Source organism: Bactrocera dorsalis, chromosome 4 (genome assembly GCF_023373825.1).
Source record: "Bactrocera dorsalis isolate Fly_Bdor chromosome 4, ASM2337382v1, whole genome shotgun sequence".
NCBI lineage: Eukaryota > Metazoa > Arthropoda > Insecta > Diptera > Tephritidae > Bactrocera > Bactrocera dorsalis.
In genome coordinates, this window is record NC_064306.1 from 28,336,614 (window position 1) to 28,353,961 (window position 17,348).

The following is a 17,348-nucleotide window of genomic DNA, read 5'->3' on the forward strand; positions in this document are numbered from 1 at the left end:
AAATACAGCCTCCGAAAAATTGGTTAAAATCGGACAACTATAGCATATGGATTGCATACAAACTGAACTTTCGAAATCCAGTCTTTGTATCGTAAACTTTTTAATTTGACGAGATATCTTCTCGAAATTTGGCATAGATTATTGGGCAAAGCATCTTAGATTATAAAGAAATCAATATAGATTTATGCGCCTTCGAGGAGTATTTTAGATTCGGTGTAGCCAAGGTAATCGTTTTTTCTGAAAATGGTTTTGATAGCTAATAGCTTCACTTATCCTACATTAAAGAAATAAATAATTTAAGTTAAGTTTAGTTTTTAGTCTTCCAAAATATGGACCCCTATTTTAGTGTTGCATCTGCTGAAACCATAACACTAATTGCCTGTATAATCTCCTTTTCCATGTTTTTAACTATGAGATTTCTTGCTCATTGGATAGGTACTACTCGGAGACTATAAGTAGGCTTCCAAAGGAGTTCCGAAAAGTGGCGAACATGGAAATATAGATCTCTACTGCTTTTCGTTGCTTCCTACGGTAGAAATAGGGTCAGATTTCATTAATACAGGTTGCCATGTCACTAGCAGACTTCTTTGATGCCCCATCCACAGATGCTGTCGGTAAATGAATTCAAAACTTTATTTTTGTTGCAGTTCTCGTCATATGTATTCTTCTTTTTCTTTAATGGCGTAGACAGCGCTTACGCGGTTATAGCCGAGTTCAACAGCATGCCAATCGATTCTTCCTTTAGCTATATTGCGGCAATTCGAGATACCAAGTACAGCCAGGTCCTTCTCCACTTGATCTCTCTAACGGAGTGGAGGTCTTCCCCTGTTTCCACCGGCGGGTACTGAATCGAAAACATTCAAAACTGGAGTATTCTCTTCGACCCGACAACATGACCTAGCCAGCGCAGGCGCTGTCTCTTGATTCGCAAAACCATGTCAATATCGCCGTATATCTCATACAGTTCATCGTTCCATCGACTGCGGTACTTGCCATTACCAATGCGCAAAGGACTATAAATCTTCCACAAAATTTTGTTAACGAACACTCGACTTATCGACTCGTCGTTGCCTCCTTATTCGTCGAAAGAAGACTTTACTTTTCAATTGCAGGAGATATTTCGTCTCGATCTCGTTCACAACTAAACCAATACGCTTCGCATCCTTATCCAGTCTGGAGAAAACAGAATTAACGGAGCGGTTGTTGAGGCTAATGATATCAATATCATCAGCGTACACCAGCAGCTGTACGCTCTTATAGAAGATGGTAACTTCTCTCTTTAGCTCTCCAGTTCGTATTATTTTCTCCAGCAGTAGATTAAAGAAGTCGCACGAAAGGGAGTCGCCTTGTGTGAAACCTCGTTTAGGATCGAACGGCTCGGGGATGTCCTTCCCGGCCTTGACATCAGTTTACACAGCCGTATTAGTTTTCGTGCTGTCAAAAGCAGCTTTGAAATCGACGAAGAGGTGGTGTGTGTCGATCGCCTTTTCATGGGTCTTTTCCAAGATTTGGTACATGGTGAATATCGGGTCAATTGTTGATTTTTCATGTTGAAAGCCACATTGATAAGATCCAATCAGTTTGTTGACGGTGGGCTTCAGTCTTTCACACAGTACGCTCTATAGAACCTTATGTCACGGTAATTGGCGCAGATTGTGGGGTTTCTCTTTTTGGGGATTGGGCAGAGCACACTTAAATTCTAATCGTCGGTCATGCTTCCATCCGACCATATCTTGCAAAGAAACTGACGCAGGCAGGTAATCCATTGGCCGCTACTGCTTTGTTGTTCTTCAGACGGGTTTTTGCTATTCGAACCTTTTCATAGTCGGGTAATGGAACGTCTGCTCCATCGTCATCGATTGGGGAATCGGGTTCGCCGTGTCCAGATGTTATACTTTCACTGCCGTTCAGCAAGCTGTAGAATTGTTGCTTCTATAACTTTAGTATGCTCTGAACAGCAGTCACTAGATCACCACTTTGGGTTTTACAAGAGTATGCTTCAGTCTTGAAATCTTCCGTTGATCGCCGCATCTTTTAGTAGAATTTTCGTGCCTTCCCCTTTCGGCCAGCTTCTCAAGCTCTTAATACTCACCCATGTCGTACGTATTGCCTGAATTCAATTTAAGTTGAATCTAGTCCAAAGTTGCCTATCACGAAAAACTTGTCAGCTTTACAATTTGACAAAAGTAAATGAAGTTTGGCGAGAAATTCATCATCTTCTTCTCTAGACTACTCAACTACTTTAAGCGCACATAAGTCACTAGGATAGATTTTCAAGAAGGTTTTCATGTCTATTATTGTATAATCGACCCGAAACCGGTATCAATAGTATACGTTCTTAATTATATACTTGTATTGTTTATAAATAATCTTATGTACCAAGGTGTTCAGCACTAAGGCGTCAATCTGAATTTCCTTTTCAGCGCTGCTTAACTCATACCGACTTTGATTCTATTTTTCCATTAGGGCTATAAAATCTGTGCGGAACCGCTCTTTCGAAGTCCGCCTTCGGTGGCGTACTATTGCTCTAAATTGATTGATATCAGAAGCGCAGCATAAAATTTTAAACTATAAAATATGACACCGACCTATAACTGCATCTGATGTCATTAGCTGCCGTGGCAAACCAGCGCGTGCCGCCGAAAAGTCATTTCCCATTGTTTGCAACACAATCGATCGCTTGCCACCTACTTAACAACAAAGCAATCAATGTTGTTGACAATTTCACATTGCTACATTTTGGTATGTTTCCTTAAAAATCCCTCACCTACACACAGACGCACGCACACACAGCCCTTGCAGTGGCACTGGCAGTTCGTCAATGACCGCGTGTCGCTTGTTCCTTATCTCGGGTCACCAATGAAGACAAAAAAAAATCTGAGAAGAGAAATACAATAATGATACATTGGCGCGGCTGACACGTGACTTGCGTTGTTGCATTTTCGGGTTACTATTTGATCAGCACTAATCGATGTGGCCAACCCCTAGAAGTAGACTTCATATGACTAACACTGCTTGTACTTATTTGTGTTTGTGTGGCGCGACGGAAACCAGCAAATTTGCGTGGAAGACGCCCGACTTTTTCACATCACATCGCTTCGCTCGTTTCGTGCGGCAATTGTAGTTGCAACACGCTGACATTGATTGTGTATTTGTCGATGGTCGCTGCATTTAATTCGATTACGGCATAATTTTCAATAAACCTGAAGTGTGAAGGAGTAGCCGTGTGCGGAGGAGAGGAATGCAAGCTGATGAATGAAGGGTTGCTTCAGCTGGCGCAACGCGGAATCTCGAATATTTTTATGTTTGCTTTTAATTATGAGCGAGTTGCACATTTTGCCGCAACATACATATACCCTACACTATTCATATGGCTGCACACACACACACATGTGCATATGCACTTACTCATTCTCATTTGGCGCTCGGCTACGTGGTGCACTCATGTGTACCTAATGTGGGTGTTAACGGTGTGCTAAATGATTTCGAATCACTTTTTTTATCTCCTTCCCTTTGCCTTCGGGTTTTTCGAAAATCACTTTGGCTTTTGTGAAGGCTCCGTGCGTCGGCCAAGCAACGCTTGCTCGCGATAAATCGATAACGATAAGTATCTGCAACACGTTTTCCACATATTTCATATGATTTACTCGGCGCTTTCTCTCTCTTTCGCCGTTTTCGCTCAACTCGGCTTGGCTCGACTGCGTCTCGCAGACTTTGGCAATTTTAAAATTTTGCACGTGTTTTCACAATTGGCGTAACTGTGAGATTTCCGGTTGAGAAGAAAAAACAACAACAACAACAAAAATAATAATAGAAACCCAATGCGTGCACAGAAAGTGCTGGAAATCTTATATTTTCACGCTTGTCGAAAAGTCCATAATTTCCGGTTTAATTGAAAACTGTAAAAGTGGCGAAATAAATCAGCATTAATGCAGACACCCTCTCACCACCCCACCCACATTCACACTTACATGCACCAGTACACAACTTTTAACTTAAATATTTACTTGTGCTGCGCCGTCCGAAATCCGAATAATGTTTCGTAATTTCTCTTCATTTAAATTAACATATTATTTTATCCCAAAAAGCAACATTTTAATGAAAACTAAAAACTTCAATTACCAAACTCGCAAAGGAAATGCTCTTGTAGTCCCACAAAAAATGGGCGAATGCTTAGAAAAACAACGGAAGTTGTTTGGAAAATTGTGATAGATGAGGGTCGCTGCTGCGTTGCCGTAGCGGGGCTGTCCGACATCCGCCTCGCAGTGACCAAGAGCAATAAATCAGTGTTCAAACAACAAACGGACAGGGCGAACGGGTTGCTGCGCCGCATTCGTAATCAAACCGGTTCGCTGCTCTGGGCACACAATTCACCAGATTAGTGCCGATGGCTGGTGTAATTTTCCTGTGCCAAAAGGGTTTAGTAGTTGCTACGCACTGGCGATTTCCCAATGGGGTGATTATTTAAAATTGTAAGCAGCTGAAATGCTGCCGGGTATTATTAGTGGATGTAACGATGTTATAACTACTTTTGCAATAGTTTTGTTGCGACAAGATTCCTAGACCTTGCATGCATATTAGATTTGATAACAAGCATAATGAGTTATTCTGCGCAACATGACTGTATTTGTTGTTGTTGTAGCAGAAGCTTCCAAAGTTTAGCTTATTGTGATTTAATGGGGCTATCTTCTAAGTAATCTAACTGTGTATATCCGAAGTATGCATTGTTTCGATAAGCTTAGACCATTGGAAGAGGGAGGATTGTTGTGAGGTCAGCTGGTTTTGATATAAGATGAGGTTGTTCGTGTACAGCTGGATCTGTGTATACTAATTGCATATGTTGTATACGAGCGACATCGCGGTTGAGTGTTGGAAGTAGAAGGAATTCGAGTATCGCAAGACAATTTGTTTCTCAGTTATAACCTTAAAGTACAATATTTCATGTTACAACTTATGTACGAGGTTTGTTTAAAAAATAATTGAAATTTTGTCATTAATTTTGTCGTTTTCAAAATAGTCCCCATTCGATATTACGCACTTATGCCAGTGCTTCTTTCAATCATCGAAGCACTTCTCAACTAGATTTTTTGCATAGACTTTAGCTCTTCGCTTTTAATGATATTTGCTTATAATACGATGGCCCTTTAAGGGTCTATTTATTTTTGGAAATAGGAAAAAGTTACACAGAACCAATATGGAGGTTGTAGCATCGTTACGATATTGTTTTTTGGCCAAGAATTCGTGAACAAATTCTTTGATATAACGATCTTTGAGAAACGAGGTTGGGATCTCGATAATCAATATATTTTCGAATTATTTTTATTGGGAATCGCTGACAAGGATTTCACAAATCATTGGCTTTAGCATTATTTAAGTATTTTTAGTCAACTCCTCTATTTTGGAACAGATTGGAGATTTTATGTTTTTAATCTCTTGAAAAATCGATTTGAAATGTCAATTAGTTCCCACGACAGTCGGGTCTAAGTAATCAGAACGGGCCCGGATTTTCATTCGGCCAAGGACTGTCAACTCCCAATTACTTCCGGGCATGTTTTCTGCCGCTATAAACAAAACGTCATAGGTAGTTAAATACGAGTATTCTGTAGACAAATCAATCTTTTGAGCGAATATCAAGCAAAGTAATTGTGAATTTTGTGACCTAAATGCATTTCCGAAGGTTTTTTAAACAGGATATCAGGAGAATGAGAATTAACTTTAACCACAAGGTCATCGGTCTAAATTTTGTTGCTATTCCCAATTCCCATTTAAATTACTTAACTAAAGTATCTAAACTATAACTAATTTTTGAAGTTTTTCTCAACATTAATTTTTAAGATATCTTCCAATTGTTACGTATACGAAATAATTATATTGCGATCCTCCAAAAATTTAGAATTCTATCTCCTTGGTGGATCCAAACCTCTTTCTGTTATTATATGTATCAATTATTGAATATATACATAGTTCCTATATGTTTTAAACCGCCCTCGCAGTTACATATGTACATATAACTTTTCTCCTTATACTATGCTTATAATGCTATTTTTGGCCTCTAACTTTTTAAAATTTACTTATGTATATGAACGAATGCAAAGTTTCTATTTCCATCCGTTCAAAAATTTATTCAAGTTATTATAAAATATTATTTATTTACTAAAACAAAAATATAAAAATATATTAAAAAACTAGTAATATGCATATGGCAGCGCTGTGCCCAACAACCACAACCACGTTGAGGTCACTTTTGACATTTCTCTGCGCAAGTCATTTCGTTCAACCTTCTTTCATTCTCTTCTTCTTCGCATTCGCCTAGTGCTGTCGATATTACCATACACATGCGTTTTACTCGTTTGATTTTCAACCACTATCTTGGTAACGAATAATCTCTTATGTATAGGTAAACAGCAAATATCGACTTATGAAAAACCAATTACTTGTGTATTACGAGTGCGGATGTTTACAATTTTACATCACTACGCATGAGTCGGCAAATGTCAAATTTTTTGATGTGTAAAAACAAAAGTATAGGATATTCTCGTGTGCTAGAATTTCTTTCCTATTATTTTTTTGTTATTAACTTATTGAATAAAGTCAAAAAATGAAGCTGCAAATTAAAACATTGAGTCAGAAATCACTGATGGTCGATATCGATTTATCAAAGACTGTGTATGAACTGAAAAAGGAATTGTCGCTATATCCAGACGTTGGTGTTAAGCCTGAGCTGCAAAAACTCATTTATGCCGGTAAAATACTTTTCAATGAACAGCCATTAAGTGCTTACAATATAGATGCAAAGAAATTCCTTGTCGTAATGGTTTTGAAGCAGCCCGAAGAAAGTGGTGTGGAGACTGCAACTTCGGGTGCAGGCAGTTCTGTGTCCGCTGCTGGCGAGGCAGCCGTTGCCAGAGCTGCAGCTAGCACTCCGACAGCTAAGGAAACTGAAGCAGTGAAAGAAACACCACAACCAGAGGTAAAGCCACCTTCACCACAGACACCAGCGACAACTCCAGCTCCAGTGACAACTGCTGCGGCTGAGGCTCAGGTCACAACACCACAGCGTACAGCAGCTGCACCAGTACAGCAACCACAGCCTACACGACCAACGAGTGGCGTAAATGATGAAATGGTAGCAAATATTGTATGTATGGGATATCCAGAGGTCGAAGTACGTCGTGCATTGGCAGCAAGTTTCAATAATCCAGAACGCGCTATCGAATATTTAATTGAGGGTATTCCCGAATCAGTGTTAATGCAACCAGAAAATGCATTACTGTATGGTGGTGGTGAAAGTGATGCTGATGTAGGCATGTCGCCATTCGAAATGTTCCGCAGTGATCCGCTGTTCCGTAATTTGCGTCGCGCCATACAGCAGCACCCAGACCTCATCAACGACGCCATACAACGTGTTGGCGAAGCCAATCCGGCCATACTACAACTTATCAACGAAAATCAACAAGAATTTCTTAGCTCACTGATTGAGGGTTCCGACGATGACGACGATGATGATGAAGGCGCACCAGGTGGCGGTACCAACTAAATATGAACACCAGTACTACTTATACATATATATATATATATAAAATTAATTAAATTGTAAACTCATGACATTGTACTGGTTACATTATAAATACAGGGAAAGGCCTGTATAATGCCGGTTTGAATGAATAGTATAAAAAGTACGATTCTTATTTTTCAACTATCTGCACATACATATGTATGTATGTAAGAAATTTTAGCGCCATTGTTTGGTATACCAAAAATATTTCTTTAATTAAAAATGCTATTCACTTGCGACCTGTTTCACAAGAACAATTGCTGCTACTACAAATAGAATTCAATTTCATTATATGCACATATGTATATGTATGTACATACTCATGTACATGTTTACGAGAAAAATGTTGGTAGTTTCTGAACTGAATTGCAAAATAAATAAACATACTTTAAACGAAATATGCATGAGTCTATATTGTTAAAGTTGCACAGAGAGTTACTTAATTAACGCAGCCATTCTGCTTTTCTTTCTCATAAGTATGAGTATGTGCACCGAAATTAATTGGAATTTTGATTGATGTTTTCCTGAACTTGCTGAAAAGGTCCAAGTCATAACGAAGACTTGTTTTTCTTTTCTAAAGAGTGTCTTCAAAGACAATTTTATTGTTATTTTAATAAGCTCGCTACAATTTTTGAATATTTATGTATGTATGTAATCACAAGCATTTGTTATGAATGAATCAAATTGCTTTACAACAAAAGAGTACAGGAGTACTAGGGATTTATTTACGTTTTTGTTGTATAATTTTTATTGTGTAATACGATATATTTCTAATTGTTGTGCATTGATTGGAAGATCACACATTCATAGCTTCATTTTTATACTTGCGTACATAAGATTCAATTGTGTAGTTCTCATAGTCGCCACAATTGCGCAATTACTGTGACACCCCTTGGTGTTGAAAGCTGCGCGACAGCATTCAATAAAATTAACACCAAGGGGTCTATGAACTTTGCTTTAGTTCGCTCATAACCAGCATGAATTCGTTTCTAACGAGTTCCTCAAATAGTTTTGAAGGATTTTATAATAAAAATGGCGATGAGTTTATTTATGAGAAGTCGTATGAAATGAAATTGCAGATTTCCTGCGAAAATTTTAAATTGAATTTGTTGAACCATTATGAATGAACTTGCTGATCTTGCTGTGACAATTTTCAGTAAATGCTTTTAGCAATATGTAATTTTACACTGAATATCCTATATAGCATACATATATAATAAATATATACATACTTATGTATGTATATATATAAATTAATACCGTGACGAGCTGATTTCAATTAGCTACATATGTATATCCTAAAATATAAGGGTATGCGAACTAGTCCCTTGCTTTTTGTCTGCTGATCATTTAGCATGGATTAGTTGACAGTCCTTGACCGGATAAAAAACCCGGTCCTGGGAACGGATTATTGTCTAAAGCAACGGTATAATCTCTATACAAATTGTTCACATCAGATCACAAACTGATCGATCACAAAAAACTTGAAGTCTTGGCTCGCGGTAGTGTCAATATTCCGCATAGGTACTCTCTCAGAATTATGTTGGGAAGAGTTTAGGCATCGCTAACATCGTCTGGTTTATTGTTTTTGTTGTAAAGGTAGAAAACATCCCTGAAGTTGTTTGAAGTAATGTTGCTTAGTTGAGAGTCCTTGACAGAATAAAAATCTGGTTCCGCTTCGGTTACGTACTTGAGCTTTGCTGCTTAAATGAAAACTTTCGGTCAATGCTAAATCATAAACTTCTCCGATGAATAGAGTTTGGGTATCGATAGTTTAATGTTGTTGTTGTAACTGGTATCTAGTACCCTATTGAGTGGTAAGGTTCAGATAATTTGTCATCGAGGTCATCCAACGGTACGCCCAGAAGACGTGCTGTTTCCACAGGAAGAGGGGTGTCAGATGTTTAGGGTTAGCTGAACATGGAAAAAAGTGGTTAGAGTCATGGCAGTTGAGACATCAAGAGGCATCCCGTTATAGTCCGCAGTAAGGTGTGGTGGCACTTTTGAAGCTTCTTCGCCTGCGTTTTACTGAATTCAGGCGACCATATTGGAGCGGCGTAGTTAAGGACCGATCAATTGATTGCCTTGTATGCTGCCAAAGACGTTTCTTTCTCTTTTTCCTCTGTGCTGCCGACGAGGGACTTGAGGATTTTGTTGCGGCTCTGAATTCGTTTGAGGAGTAAAAGCTGTCTGGTGTCACACCTAAAATCTTAGGATTATTGACACTCGGAATCTTAACGTCATCTATGTCTTTACTCCTTCGAGAAAGGTTGGAGAGATAGTCGTTTAATCACCAGTGTGCTAGGGGAAAGATAATCTCTCTGGTGGTTTAGGGAGTTTCGATATGTAGAAATTACCTGTTTGATTCTTTTCAATTTGGTTTTTTACCTTGAAATAGTACGGATGATTGCCGACCGAATAGGCGGTTCTTAGTCCACAACTTCAATCCTGGAGGGAGTGTGGATTGTTCGATGTGCTCAAGTAATGTTGTGTGGTTGACTTTGTCAAAGACTTTTGACAAGTCCAACGCTGCGAGGATCGTCCTCTCACAGAAATGTGTTTTGGTTGAGGCCATGAACTATCTGGGCGGTTATGACGCTAAGTGCTATGGTGGTGCAGCGCATTTTGCTTAAGCCATGCTAGTGGTTTGCTAGACTCAGGAGGTGAAAGAATGTCGGCAGTATGAAAACCTCAAGAATCTTTAGAACTGAATTTCCGGCTGAAATAGCTCACATTGAATTGAATTTCCACTCGGTCATCATAGCTCTTCAGGTTAGACAAAGCCTTGATGGTAGTCCAAAGCTTACTCGCGTCGGTGGAGAGGTGGCAACACTCCAAAGCTTCCTCAAGGTAGTAGAACCTCCGCTAAATAAAGGGTCGCTGCATGCAAATGTTGAACAATATTACAGCGAGAATTTCCATTCTGCTCAACTCATACCCGTATCTTTCAATTGCGGCAAGTAGATATGGTCACTTCAGATTAGCATCAAAAGGATACTATTCAAAAATTAATCAGTTATACCAACCACTAAACATATGCTTGCAATTACTCTCCCCTCTACAATTATTTGCCTTACAAGTCCGAAATATCTGTGGGCGGGTGTGGCATGGACTATTGCTCCGCCGCAGGCAGGGACCATCACTTGCAGGCACTCGTCGCCAAGAAAGACCCAATTATATAATAGCCGCAATGCCAATATCACTCACGTCACACCCCCAACCACAGGCATGGTTGCGGAGAAGCAGTCATGGAAGTTGAGGCGTTTGGCTGCGAGCCGTCACACACACACATTTGCATGCAGATTTATCGCATTTTAAAACAAAAGCAAACAAATTGTAGATTATTTCAGCGGGCAATGCGTGTAACTGATAAGGATGAGCTGTTATGCAAACACATGCACAAAAGATGCTTACTCGAGGCTGCGCATGTGTGTGTGTGTGCATTTAAGATTTACTTTGTGTGTGTATGTTGGGTCACTGAAGCGATTCGCAGTTCCATGCAATTGACCGTCACACATTTCAAGTGATACTCGGCGAATGGACTTTCACACGCGTTCATACATGCATACATATGTATACATACATATGTATATGTATATACAGCTGTGTTCATGGAAATAGTAGTGCCGGTGGGTTCTGACTAAAGGCTGATACATTTCGAGGTTCTCTACTTTTTTTTCGAGGAAAAATGTTAATTATCATTCTATGGCATTTATTTTTTGAGGATTTAGGACAGTTGAAAGACTGTTGACCCCGGCTACGTCTCAGATGGTCCATCCGTCGAGTCCAATTTTCAATGATTCGTTCGAGCATTTCGACTGATAGCTGGCGAGTGACACGCGTGATGTTTTGCTCCAAGACCTAAATCGAAGCGGGATTGCCCGCATAGACTTTAGACCTTATACATCCCTATAGGAAAAAGTCTAACGGTGTCACACGATCTTGGTGGCCAATCGACCGCCCCAAAACGTGAACTTAACTGCTCACCGAAGTGCTCTCTAAATAAATCCATTGTTTGTTGCGATGAGTGGAAAATGGCGCCGCCTTGTTGAAACCAAATGTCGCCGAGGTCACGAGCTTCAATTTCAGGCATTAAATAGTCGATTATCATGGCGCGATAACGGTCGTCATTAACGATTACGTTCTCACCGACATCATTTTTGAAGAAATATGGACCGATGATTCCACCGGTCCACAAACCACACCAAACCGTTGTTTTTTCTGGATGAAATGACAGCTCTTGAATCTCTTCAGGTTGCTCTTCGTCCCAAATGCGGCAATTTTGCTTGTTTACATACCCATTGAGCCAGAATTGGAACTTTTCAAGAGCACATAGATCGCAGCAATGTCGCTTGGTGATTGCAAGGCTTCAGTTTTGCAAAGCTGCATTTTTCGCTTCCAATTTGAGATCTAAGGGATCGACTCTTCACAGTTTTCGTGTACACTCTCAGCTATGGCTGCTATATTTTCTTGACTGCGTGCTGGACGTGCTCTATTCGGTCGAATATTATCCAATAATGAATGCTGGGTCTCAAGATGGCTGATAGTGTTACGATTATGTTGACCATAAACGATTTGTAAACTTTGTTCAGACGTAAGTCTTTCCTTGATGAAATGCCAAACCAAAAAGGCTATTGAAAATAGTACCTCTACTTGGATCATCCGTTATTTGAACACACTCTCACTGTAAAACTTTTTTAAAGAAAATGTATCAAAATTTTCGGTTGAAATAAATTTGTTGCTTTTGTTTTGCACAGTACTGTACATACACACATACATATGAATATTTCAGTTTGCGAAATTGCGAAATGAATACGGATAATACATTGACACACAACCGAGAAGAAAGTGAAGTCAAACAAGTAATCGAATTGCAACGGAAATTGTGCAAATATGATTCTGCGCGCATTCCCACAGTGTCCAGTGAGGGAAAGCGGCAGGAGTTTTCTCCTCCCCTAGCACTTACCTACGCCGTGCACACATCAAGTTTTCGGAAGCAAACTCGATACTTGCCCGTGAGGCTTCGCTGAACATTGACGATAGTATACATATGTCTTGTTTGTTGTTGTTTGTAGGAAAATGGAGCCTTCGTTGCAGTGCTTTAAATGTGAAATTACGCAAATTCGTTTGTTTTAGTGAGGCATTACGTTACCGGCGTTCGAGTATTTACACAATTGATTTATGCGCTGATAATTGCGCTAGAAGAAAGGAAATTGTCGCTGGAATTAAGTTGGTGTGTTTGTAATTTTGAAAAATGTGGTCTTCCGAACTCGAAGGCGTTAAAATTTAATCACGTCTTTATATAGGGTGTGCTAATATTTTATACAGTAATGTGAAACGCAATAAGAGGGTCACAATTTATTTTTTTTCGGAAGTTTTTAGTAGAATTTTTCGCCAGGAAAATATTTGCTAAATATAGATTAGATGGCAGTCACTTGGTACCACATCCCGACTATAAGGTGGATGCATAAAAACGTTCCAACCAAGCAGTGTATGGCGAACTACTATCGATGTGTATAACTTGTCGTTGGTCCGATGGCATTCCTCTCCTATTAGCCAAAACTGGCTGCTCTGGACGCCTGCTTCTTTGAGACGGTCCAATTGTTGACAGTGCAGGCTCGATTTAAGAGTTTGGCTGTAGATGAGTAGCTCATTTTTTTTTTTGCTTTTTTTTAAGATGGCTCCAGCCATTACATGTATTACACTTGACCGAGGTGGAGTTTGGATGAAGCCGTTTTGCGCAGACACAGCAGAAAAATTCCTCCGGGCCCGGGTTGGACTTAATGCCAGCACGAGTCAGGAGGATACGAAGCAACCCTGCTGCAAGGCTTTGCTCCAATGACGACAAACACAAATTAGTACTCACCGATCCAAACGGGGTTAGATCGCCGAATGATGCTCTCTGAAACCCAAATTCTTCCTGACTGTCAATCTTGTCTTGTCCACCAGATTGTCCTGGCTTGGGATTCAGTTTTTATCAATGAGAAACTGCAATATATGGCGTAATTCCTTTTTTCCCATCTTTTTATTTGGAAGTCTTAACTCCCTGCCATGTAGCATAACCCGAACGTACTTATACGTCTCGAGATACAGGTTACTAACGTCATCTATTCGCAAAATAATAACTTACTTTTTACTAGACCTTATTTAAGTACGCAGATTGCAGCCCAGTTCTCTTCAAAGTCTACCTTTGACTTGGAAGCCAACGGAAGTAATTCTTGTAACTTTGGATAGTAATTGTACCCGCCTGTGAAATACGTTGTATCGGGTTTTCAGCAAATTTTCTTGTATAGAATGGAGTTTTATGGATTCCTGGAACATGTTTCTATTTTACGGAAAATATAGTCATCGCATTGTTTTAATCTAAGAGAAAACTTATGGGATGCACCTATTTCAACAGTTTTCGACACTGTTTTCAAAGATTGAGTTTAAATTTTGCGGAATCAATTCCTGGTGCCGAAAGATACAGAAGGTTGGAAAAGGCCTTCGGTAATAATCGTTTGTCGCGAGCAAGTGTTTTTGATTGGTACAAATTATCTAAAGAGAATCTAACTGGCATCGTTGGAGTATCGGAAGGACCAGTGAAAATTTTGAAAAATTAAATGGCCCTAAAAAGTGAAAGCACGATTGATTCCAAAATCAATAAATTTTTTCGAAAAACAGCGTCGCCTTTACGTCTTGAAACAATGCTTTCAAAGAGCAGGATGTCATGAAACGTGTTAATATTTAGCGATGATTATTAGATCTATGCTTACGACCCGAAAACGGACGATCAATCGGCCGAATATCGTGACAAAGGTGAATAATCAAGGTTATGTTGACAGTTATCTTCGATTATCGAAGTGTGATGCACTCCGAATTCTTTCCGATCGGCCAAATTCTCAACAAGGAATACTATTTGAGAGTTATGCGACGTTTGAGCTAAGCTATTCGTAAATAAAGGCTGTAATAACAGGCCGCCATCTCTTGGTTTTTGACCCACGATAATGCACCGTCGCATACTGCATTGATTTTTCGTGAGTTTTTCGCCAAATTTTCAACCAATATCGTGTCGCAACCACCGTATTCACCTGACTTAGGTCCATGTGACTTCTCGCTATTCAGCAAACACGAACGACTGCTCCGGAGACACGTTTTGAGTCAAGTGAAGACACTTAACGTGAATTGCTATACGCATTGATGCTATTCTGGAAATTATGAACAAAGTCTAACTATTTTTTTGCTCAGTATCCTTTGAAAGTTTACTCGAATTTGCTTTCGTATGCCTAACAATTGCAGTCCTTGGCCGGACAAAAACAGTTCTGGGATCGTTTGACTATCGAAAAAGTTGTTTTTTAGACCTTCTAGATATACATTTCGTTAAGGTAATTAATTTTATTTCTTCTGTTTTCCTGTTTCACCAATTTACAAATCTCAGCTGCTTCCTTTTTTTAATTATAAAAAACTGTATTTACTCTTGGTATATTTCTACTCGGGTTAGCAGACCCTGTTACCGCCATTCCACTCTTAAGAGATACATTGGTGTAATGATATGTACCTTCTTTGTACCATTGATACGAGTATATGCCAATTAGCGGAGAACAAATGACAGTAACCAGTCCACCACACAGCTGCACCCGGCAATCTAATCCATTTATACATGAATTTGTATGTCAATAATTAGGAAATTATTTGCACAAAGGATAAGCATAAGCAATTGCCGTTCGCTGCTTATGAGCCTGAAGTTGATGTCTCTATGTGCGTCACTTGCAACACAATGTATTTATTGTGCAACAGATCACCCAACCGCCGCTTTTACGGTGAGAGCACAAAAAGGGTAGCGAGAATGAATATATTTTTGGTTGAATGTGAGTAATAAAAAATAAAATTATGTAAAAAAGTTGAAAACAGGAGGAAAATGCAAGTTAAAACAAAAAACACGCGTCCACTTGCTTTTGTGCTGCTTTGGGGCGGAAGCCTGCTGAAAATGCCAATCTCTTAGAAAGTCGATGGCTGGCAGGTATGCAAATGTAATTGTGAGAATTGTGCAAAATCTGATTGCATTTAGCACGCAAGCATATGCGAAACGCTGCGAATACATTCGGACTGTTTTTCTCTCAAAGAAAATGAGAGTCCTTGCTTATTATTCATACATTTCGTGTATTATTTTCTATTTTTGCCACCGTGAGCAGTTTGGGTAGCGCTTGAAGAGCGTTTTTAATTGAACCCGAGCAATTAGCGTGCAATTTATTACATTTCGCTGGGTTTGGGAGCCTTATACCAGAGCAAGCAGGCAGCCTCCTGCCACATATGAGCTCGGTTGGTGGTTGAATTTCGTGAAATTCAATTTAATGAATTTTCTAATGCAACACAACGCGACGAGGACAATACGAGAGCACATGTATGTTTATACCAACCTATACATACACACCCGTCTTCTATTAGTGGCAGCCACCGCGTGAGTGGTGGATGCGCTACGCGAAGTTTCTCCAGTTGAGTGCTGTGAAGATTTTATGCTGCCGCCACGTGTTTATCCATCAAAACGCACTTTTGTAGAATTAATTTTAAATACAAGCCATCCATAGTGGCATGCAACATGGTGTGGCATGGCCTTGTCGGTCGGTCGGTTGCTTCATTGGCAGCATTAAAGCTTTCTAAATGATTACCACTCGCTGGATGTTGATGATGAGTGCTCAATAATGTGGGTGAAGAGCAGCTTCTCAACACACACACACTCACACACATACCCACCGCCATCACATATGCTTGCTTGTATGTGTGTTAATAAATGCGCGTCCTTGTTGGGGCGTTGCTGCTATCATGCAACCGCCGTTATTTCTTTGCCCTACTCAAACTCGCATGTTTATTTATAATTGGAAAGCACGCTGCAAAGAAAGCAAAGCAATTCAGCAAAAAAAAAGTGCCTTGAAAACAAAGTGTTGTTCAAAAGCGTCATGCGCTGAGGGTGGTTGCATGCCACATTATTTCAAATGCGTGCGTGTGTGTGTGTATGTGATGCCTTGCTGCGTGGCCTTCTGCCCTCTAATCATTAAAATGGTTAATTGAGTGCTTAGCTCACACATTTAAATACATACACATACATACATACATCTTATACACGCATAATGCGCCAAACAACTGGCCACTCATTTCACGAGGCCGCACACCGACAACAACATTTTATTGTACTAATTATTTTAATTGAAATGTTTATTATTATATTTTATGTATAATTTGCCGCTGCTGCTTAGATTATGGTCGGCTCAAACTCCGATTAATTATTAAAAGATATTGCTTAGCGGAAATCTAATTTTACTTTAGTGTTATTTTTAGCCTCTAATTCTGGATTTTATAACTTTATATCCGCCAGTCTTGTGGTATACACGAGATCGGAGAGAATTCTTCGACAAAGCTTCCCGAAACTATAGGTTAGGTTAGTGTGGTAGGCCAATGAGCTACGCATAGACCAGTTTTGGTCCTTTGCGATACCAGATGAAGTTCGGTTACTAGGTCCATGAGGAGTAGTCATCCTTTAGCGCCTTGATGCGAATTTTAACATACTCGTTGGTTCCACTATCGATATTTTCTCCAGTGTAGCATAACGTGGAGACCCCAGATGTTTACAGCGTAGTCTTGCCAATGCCGGAAAAGTGAACAAAAGATGCTCCATTATTTCTCTGCTGCCTTGCTCTAGACCTTTCCTGCAGTCTTCTCGATCTGTCATCCCCATTCGAGTGTCAATAGGATTTTTGTGTACTTCCGATCTACCGCTTTGCAGTTTTGCATCCAGGTAGCTCGTTCCATCGGATTTTAA

The 17,348-nt window shown here is 39.7% G+C and overlaps 2 protein-coding genes across 2 annotated transcripts in view; both read left to right on the forward strand.

The window, feature by feature from the left end:
- The window catches only part of LOC105225008 (zyxin), a 192,142-nt gene that overhangs the window by 14,874 nt on the left and 159,920 nt on the right, over window positions 1-17,348 (forward strand). The window lies entirely within an intron of this gene.
- LOC105225006 (UV excision repair protein RAD23 homolog B) lies at window positions 6,443-7,953 on the forward strand. The gene has a single exon (XM_011203303.4). The coding sequence runs from the start codon at window positions 6,599-6,601 to the stop codon at window positions 7,535-7,537; it is 939 nt and encodes a 312-aa protein (XP_011201605.2). The 5' UTR covers window positions 6,443-6,598; the 3' UTR covers window positions 7,538-7,953.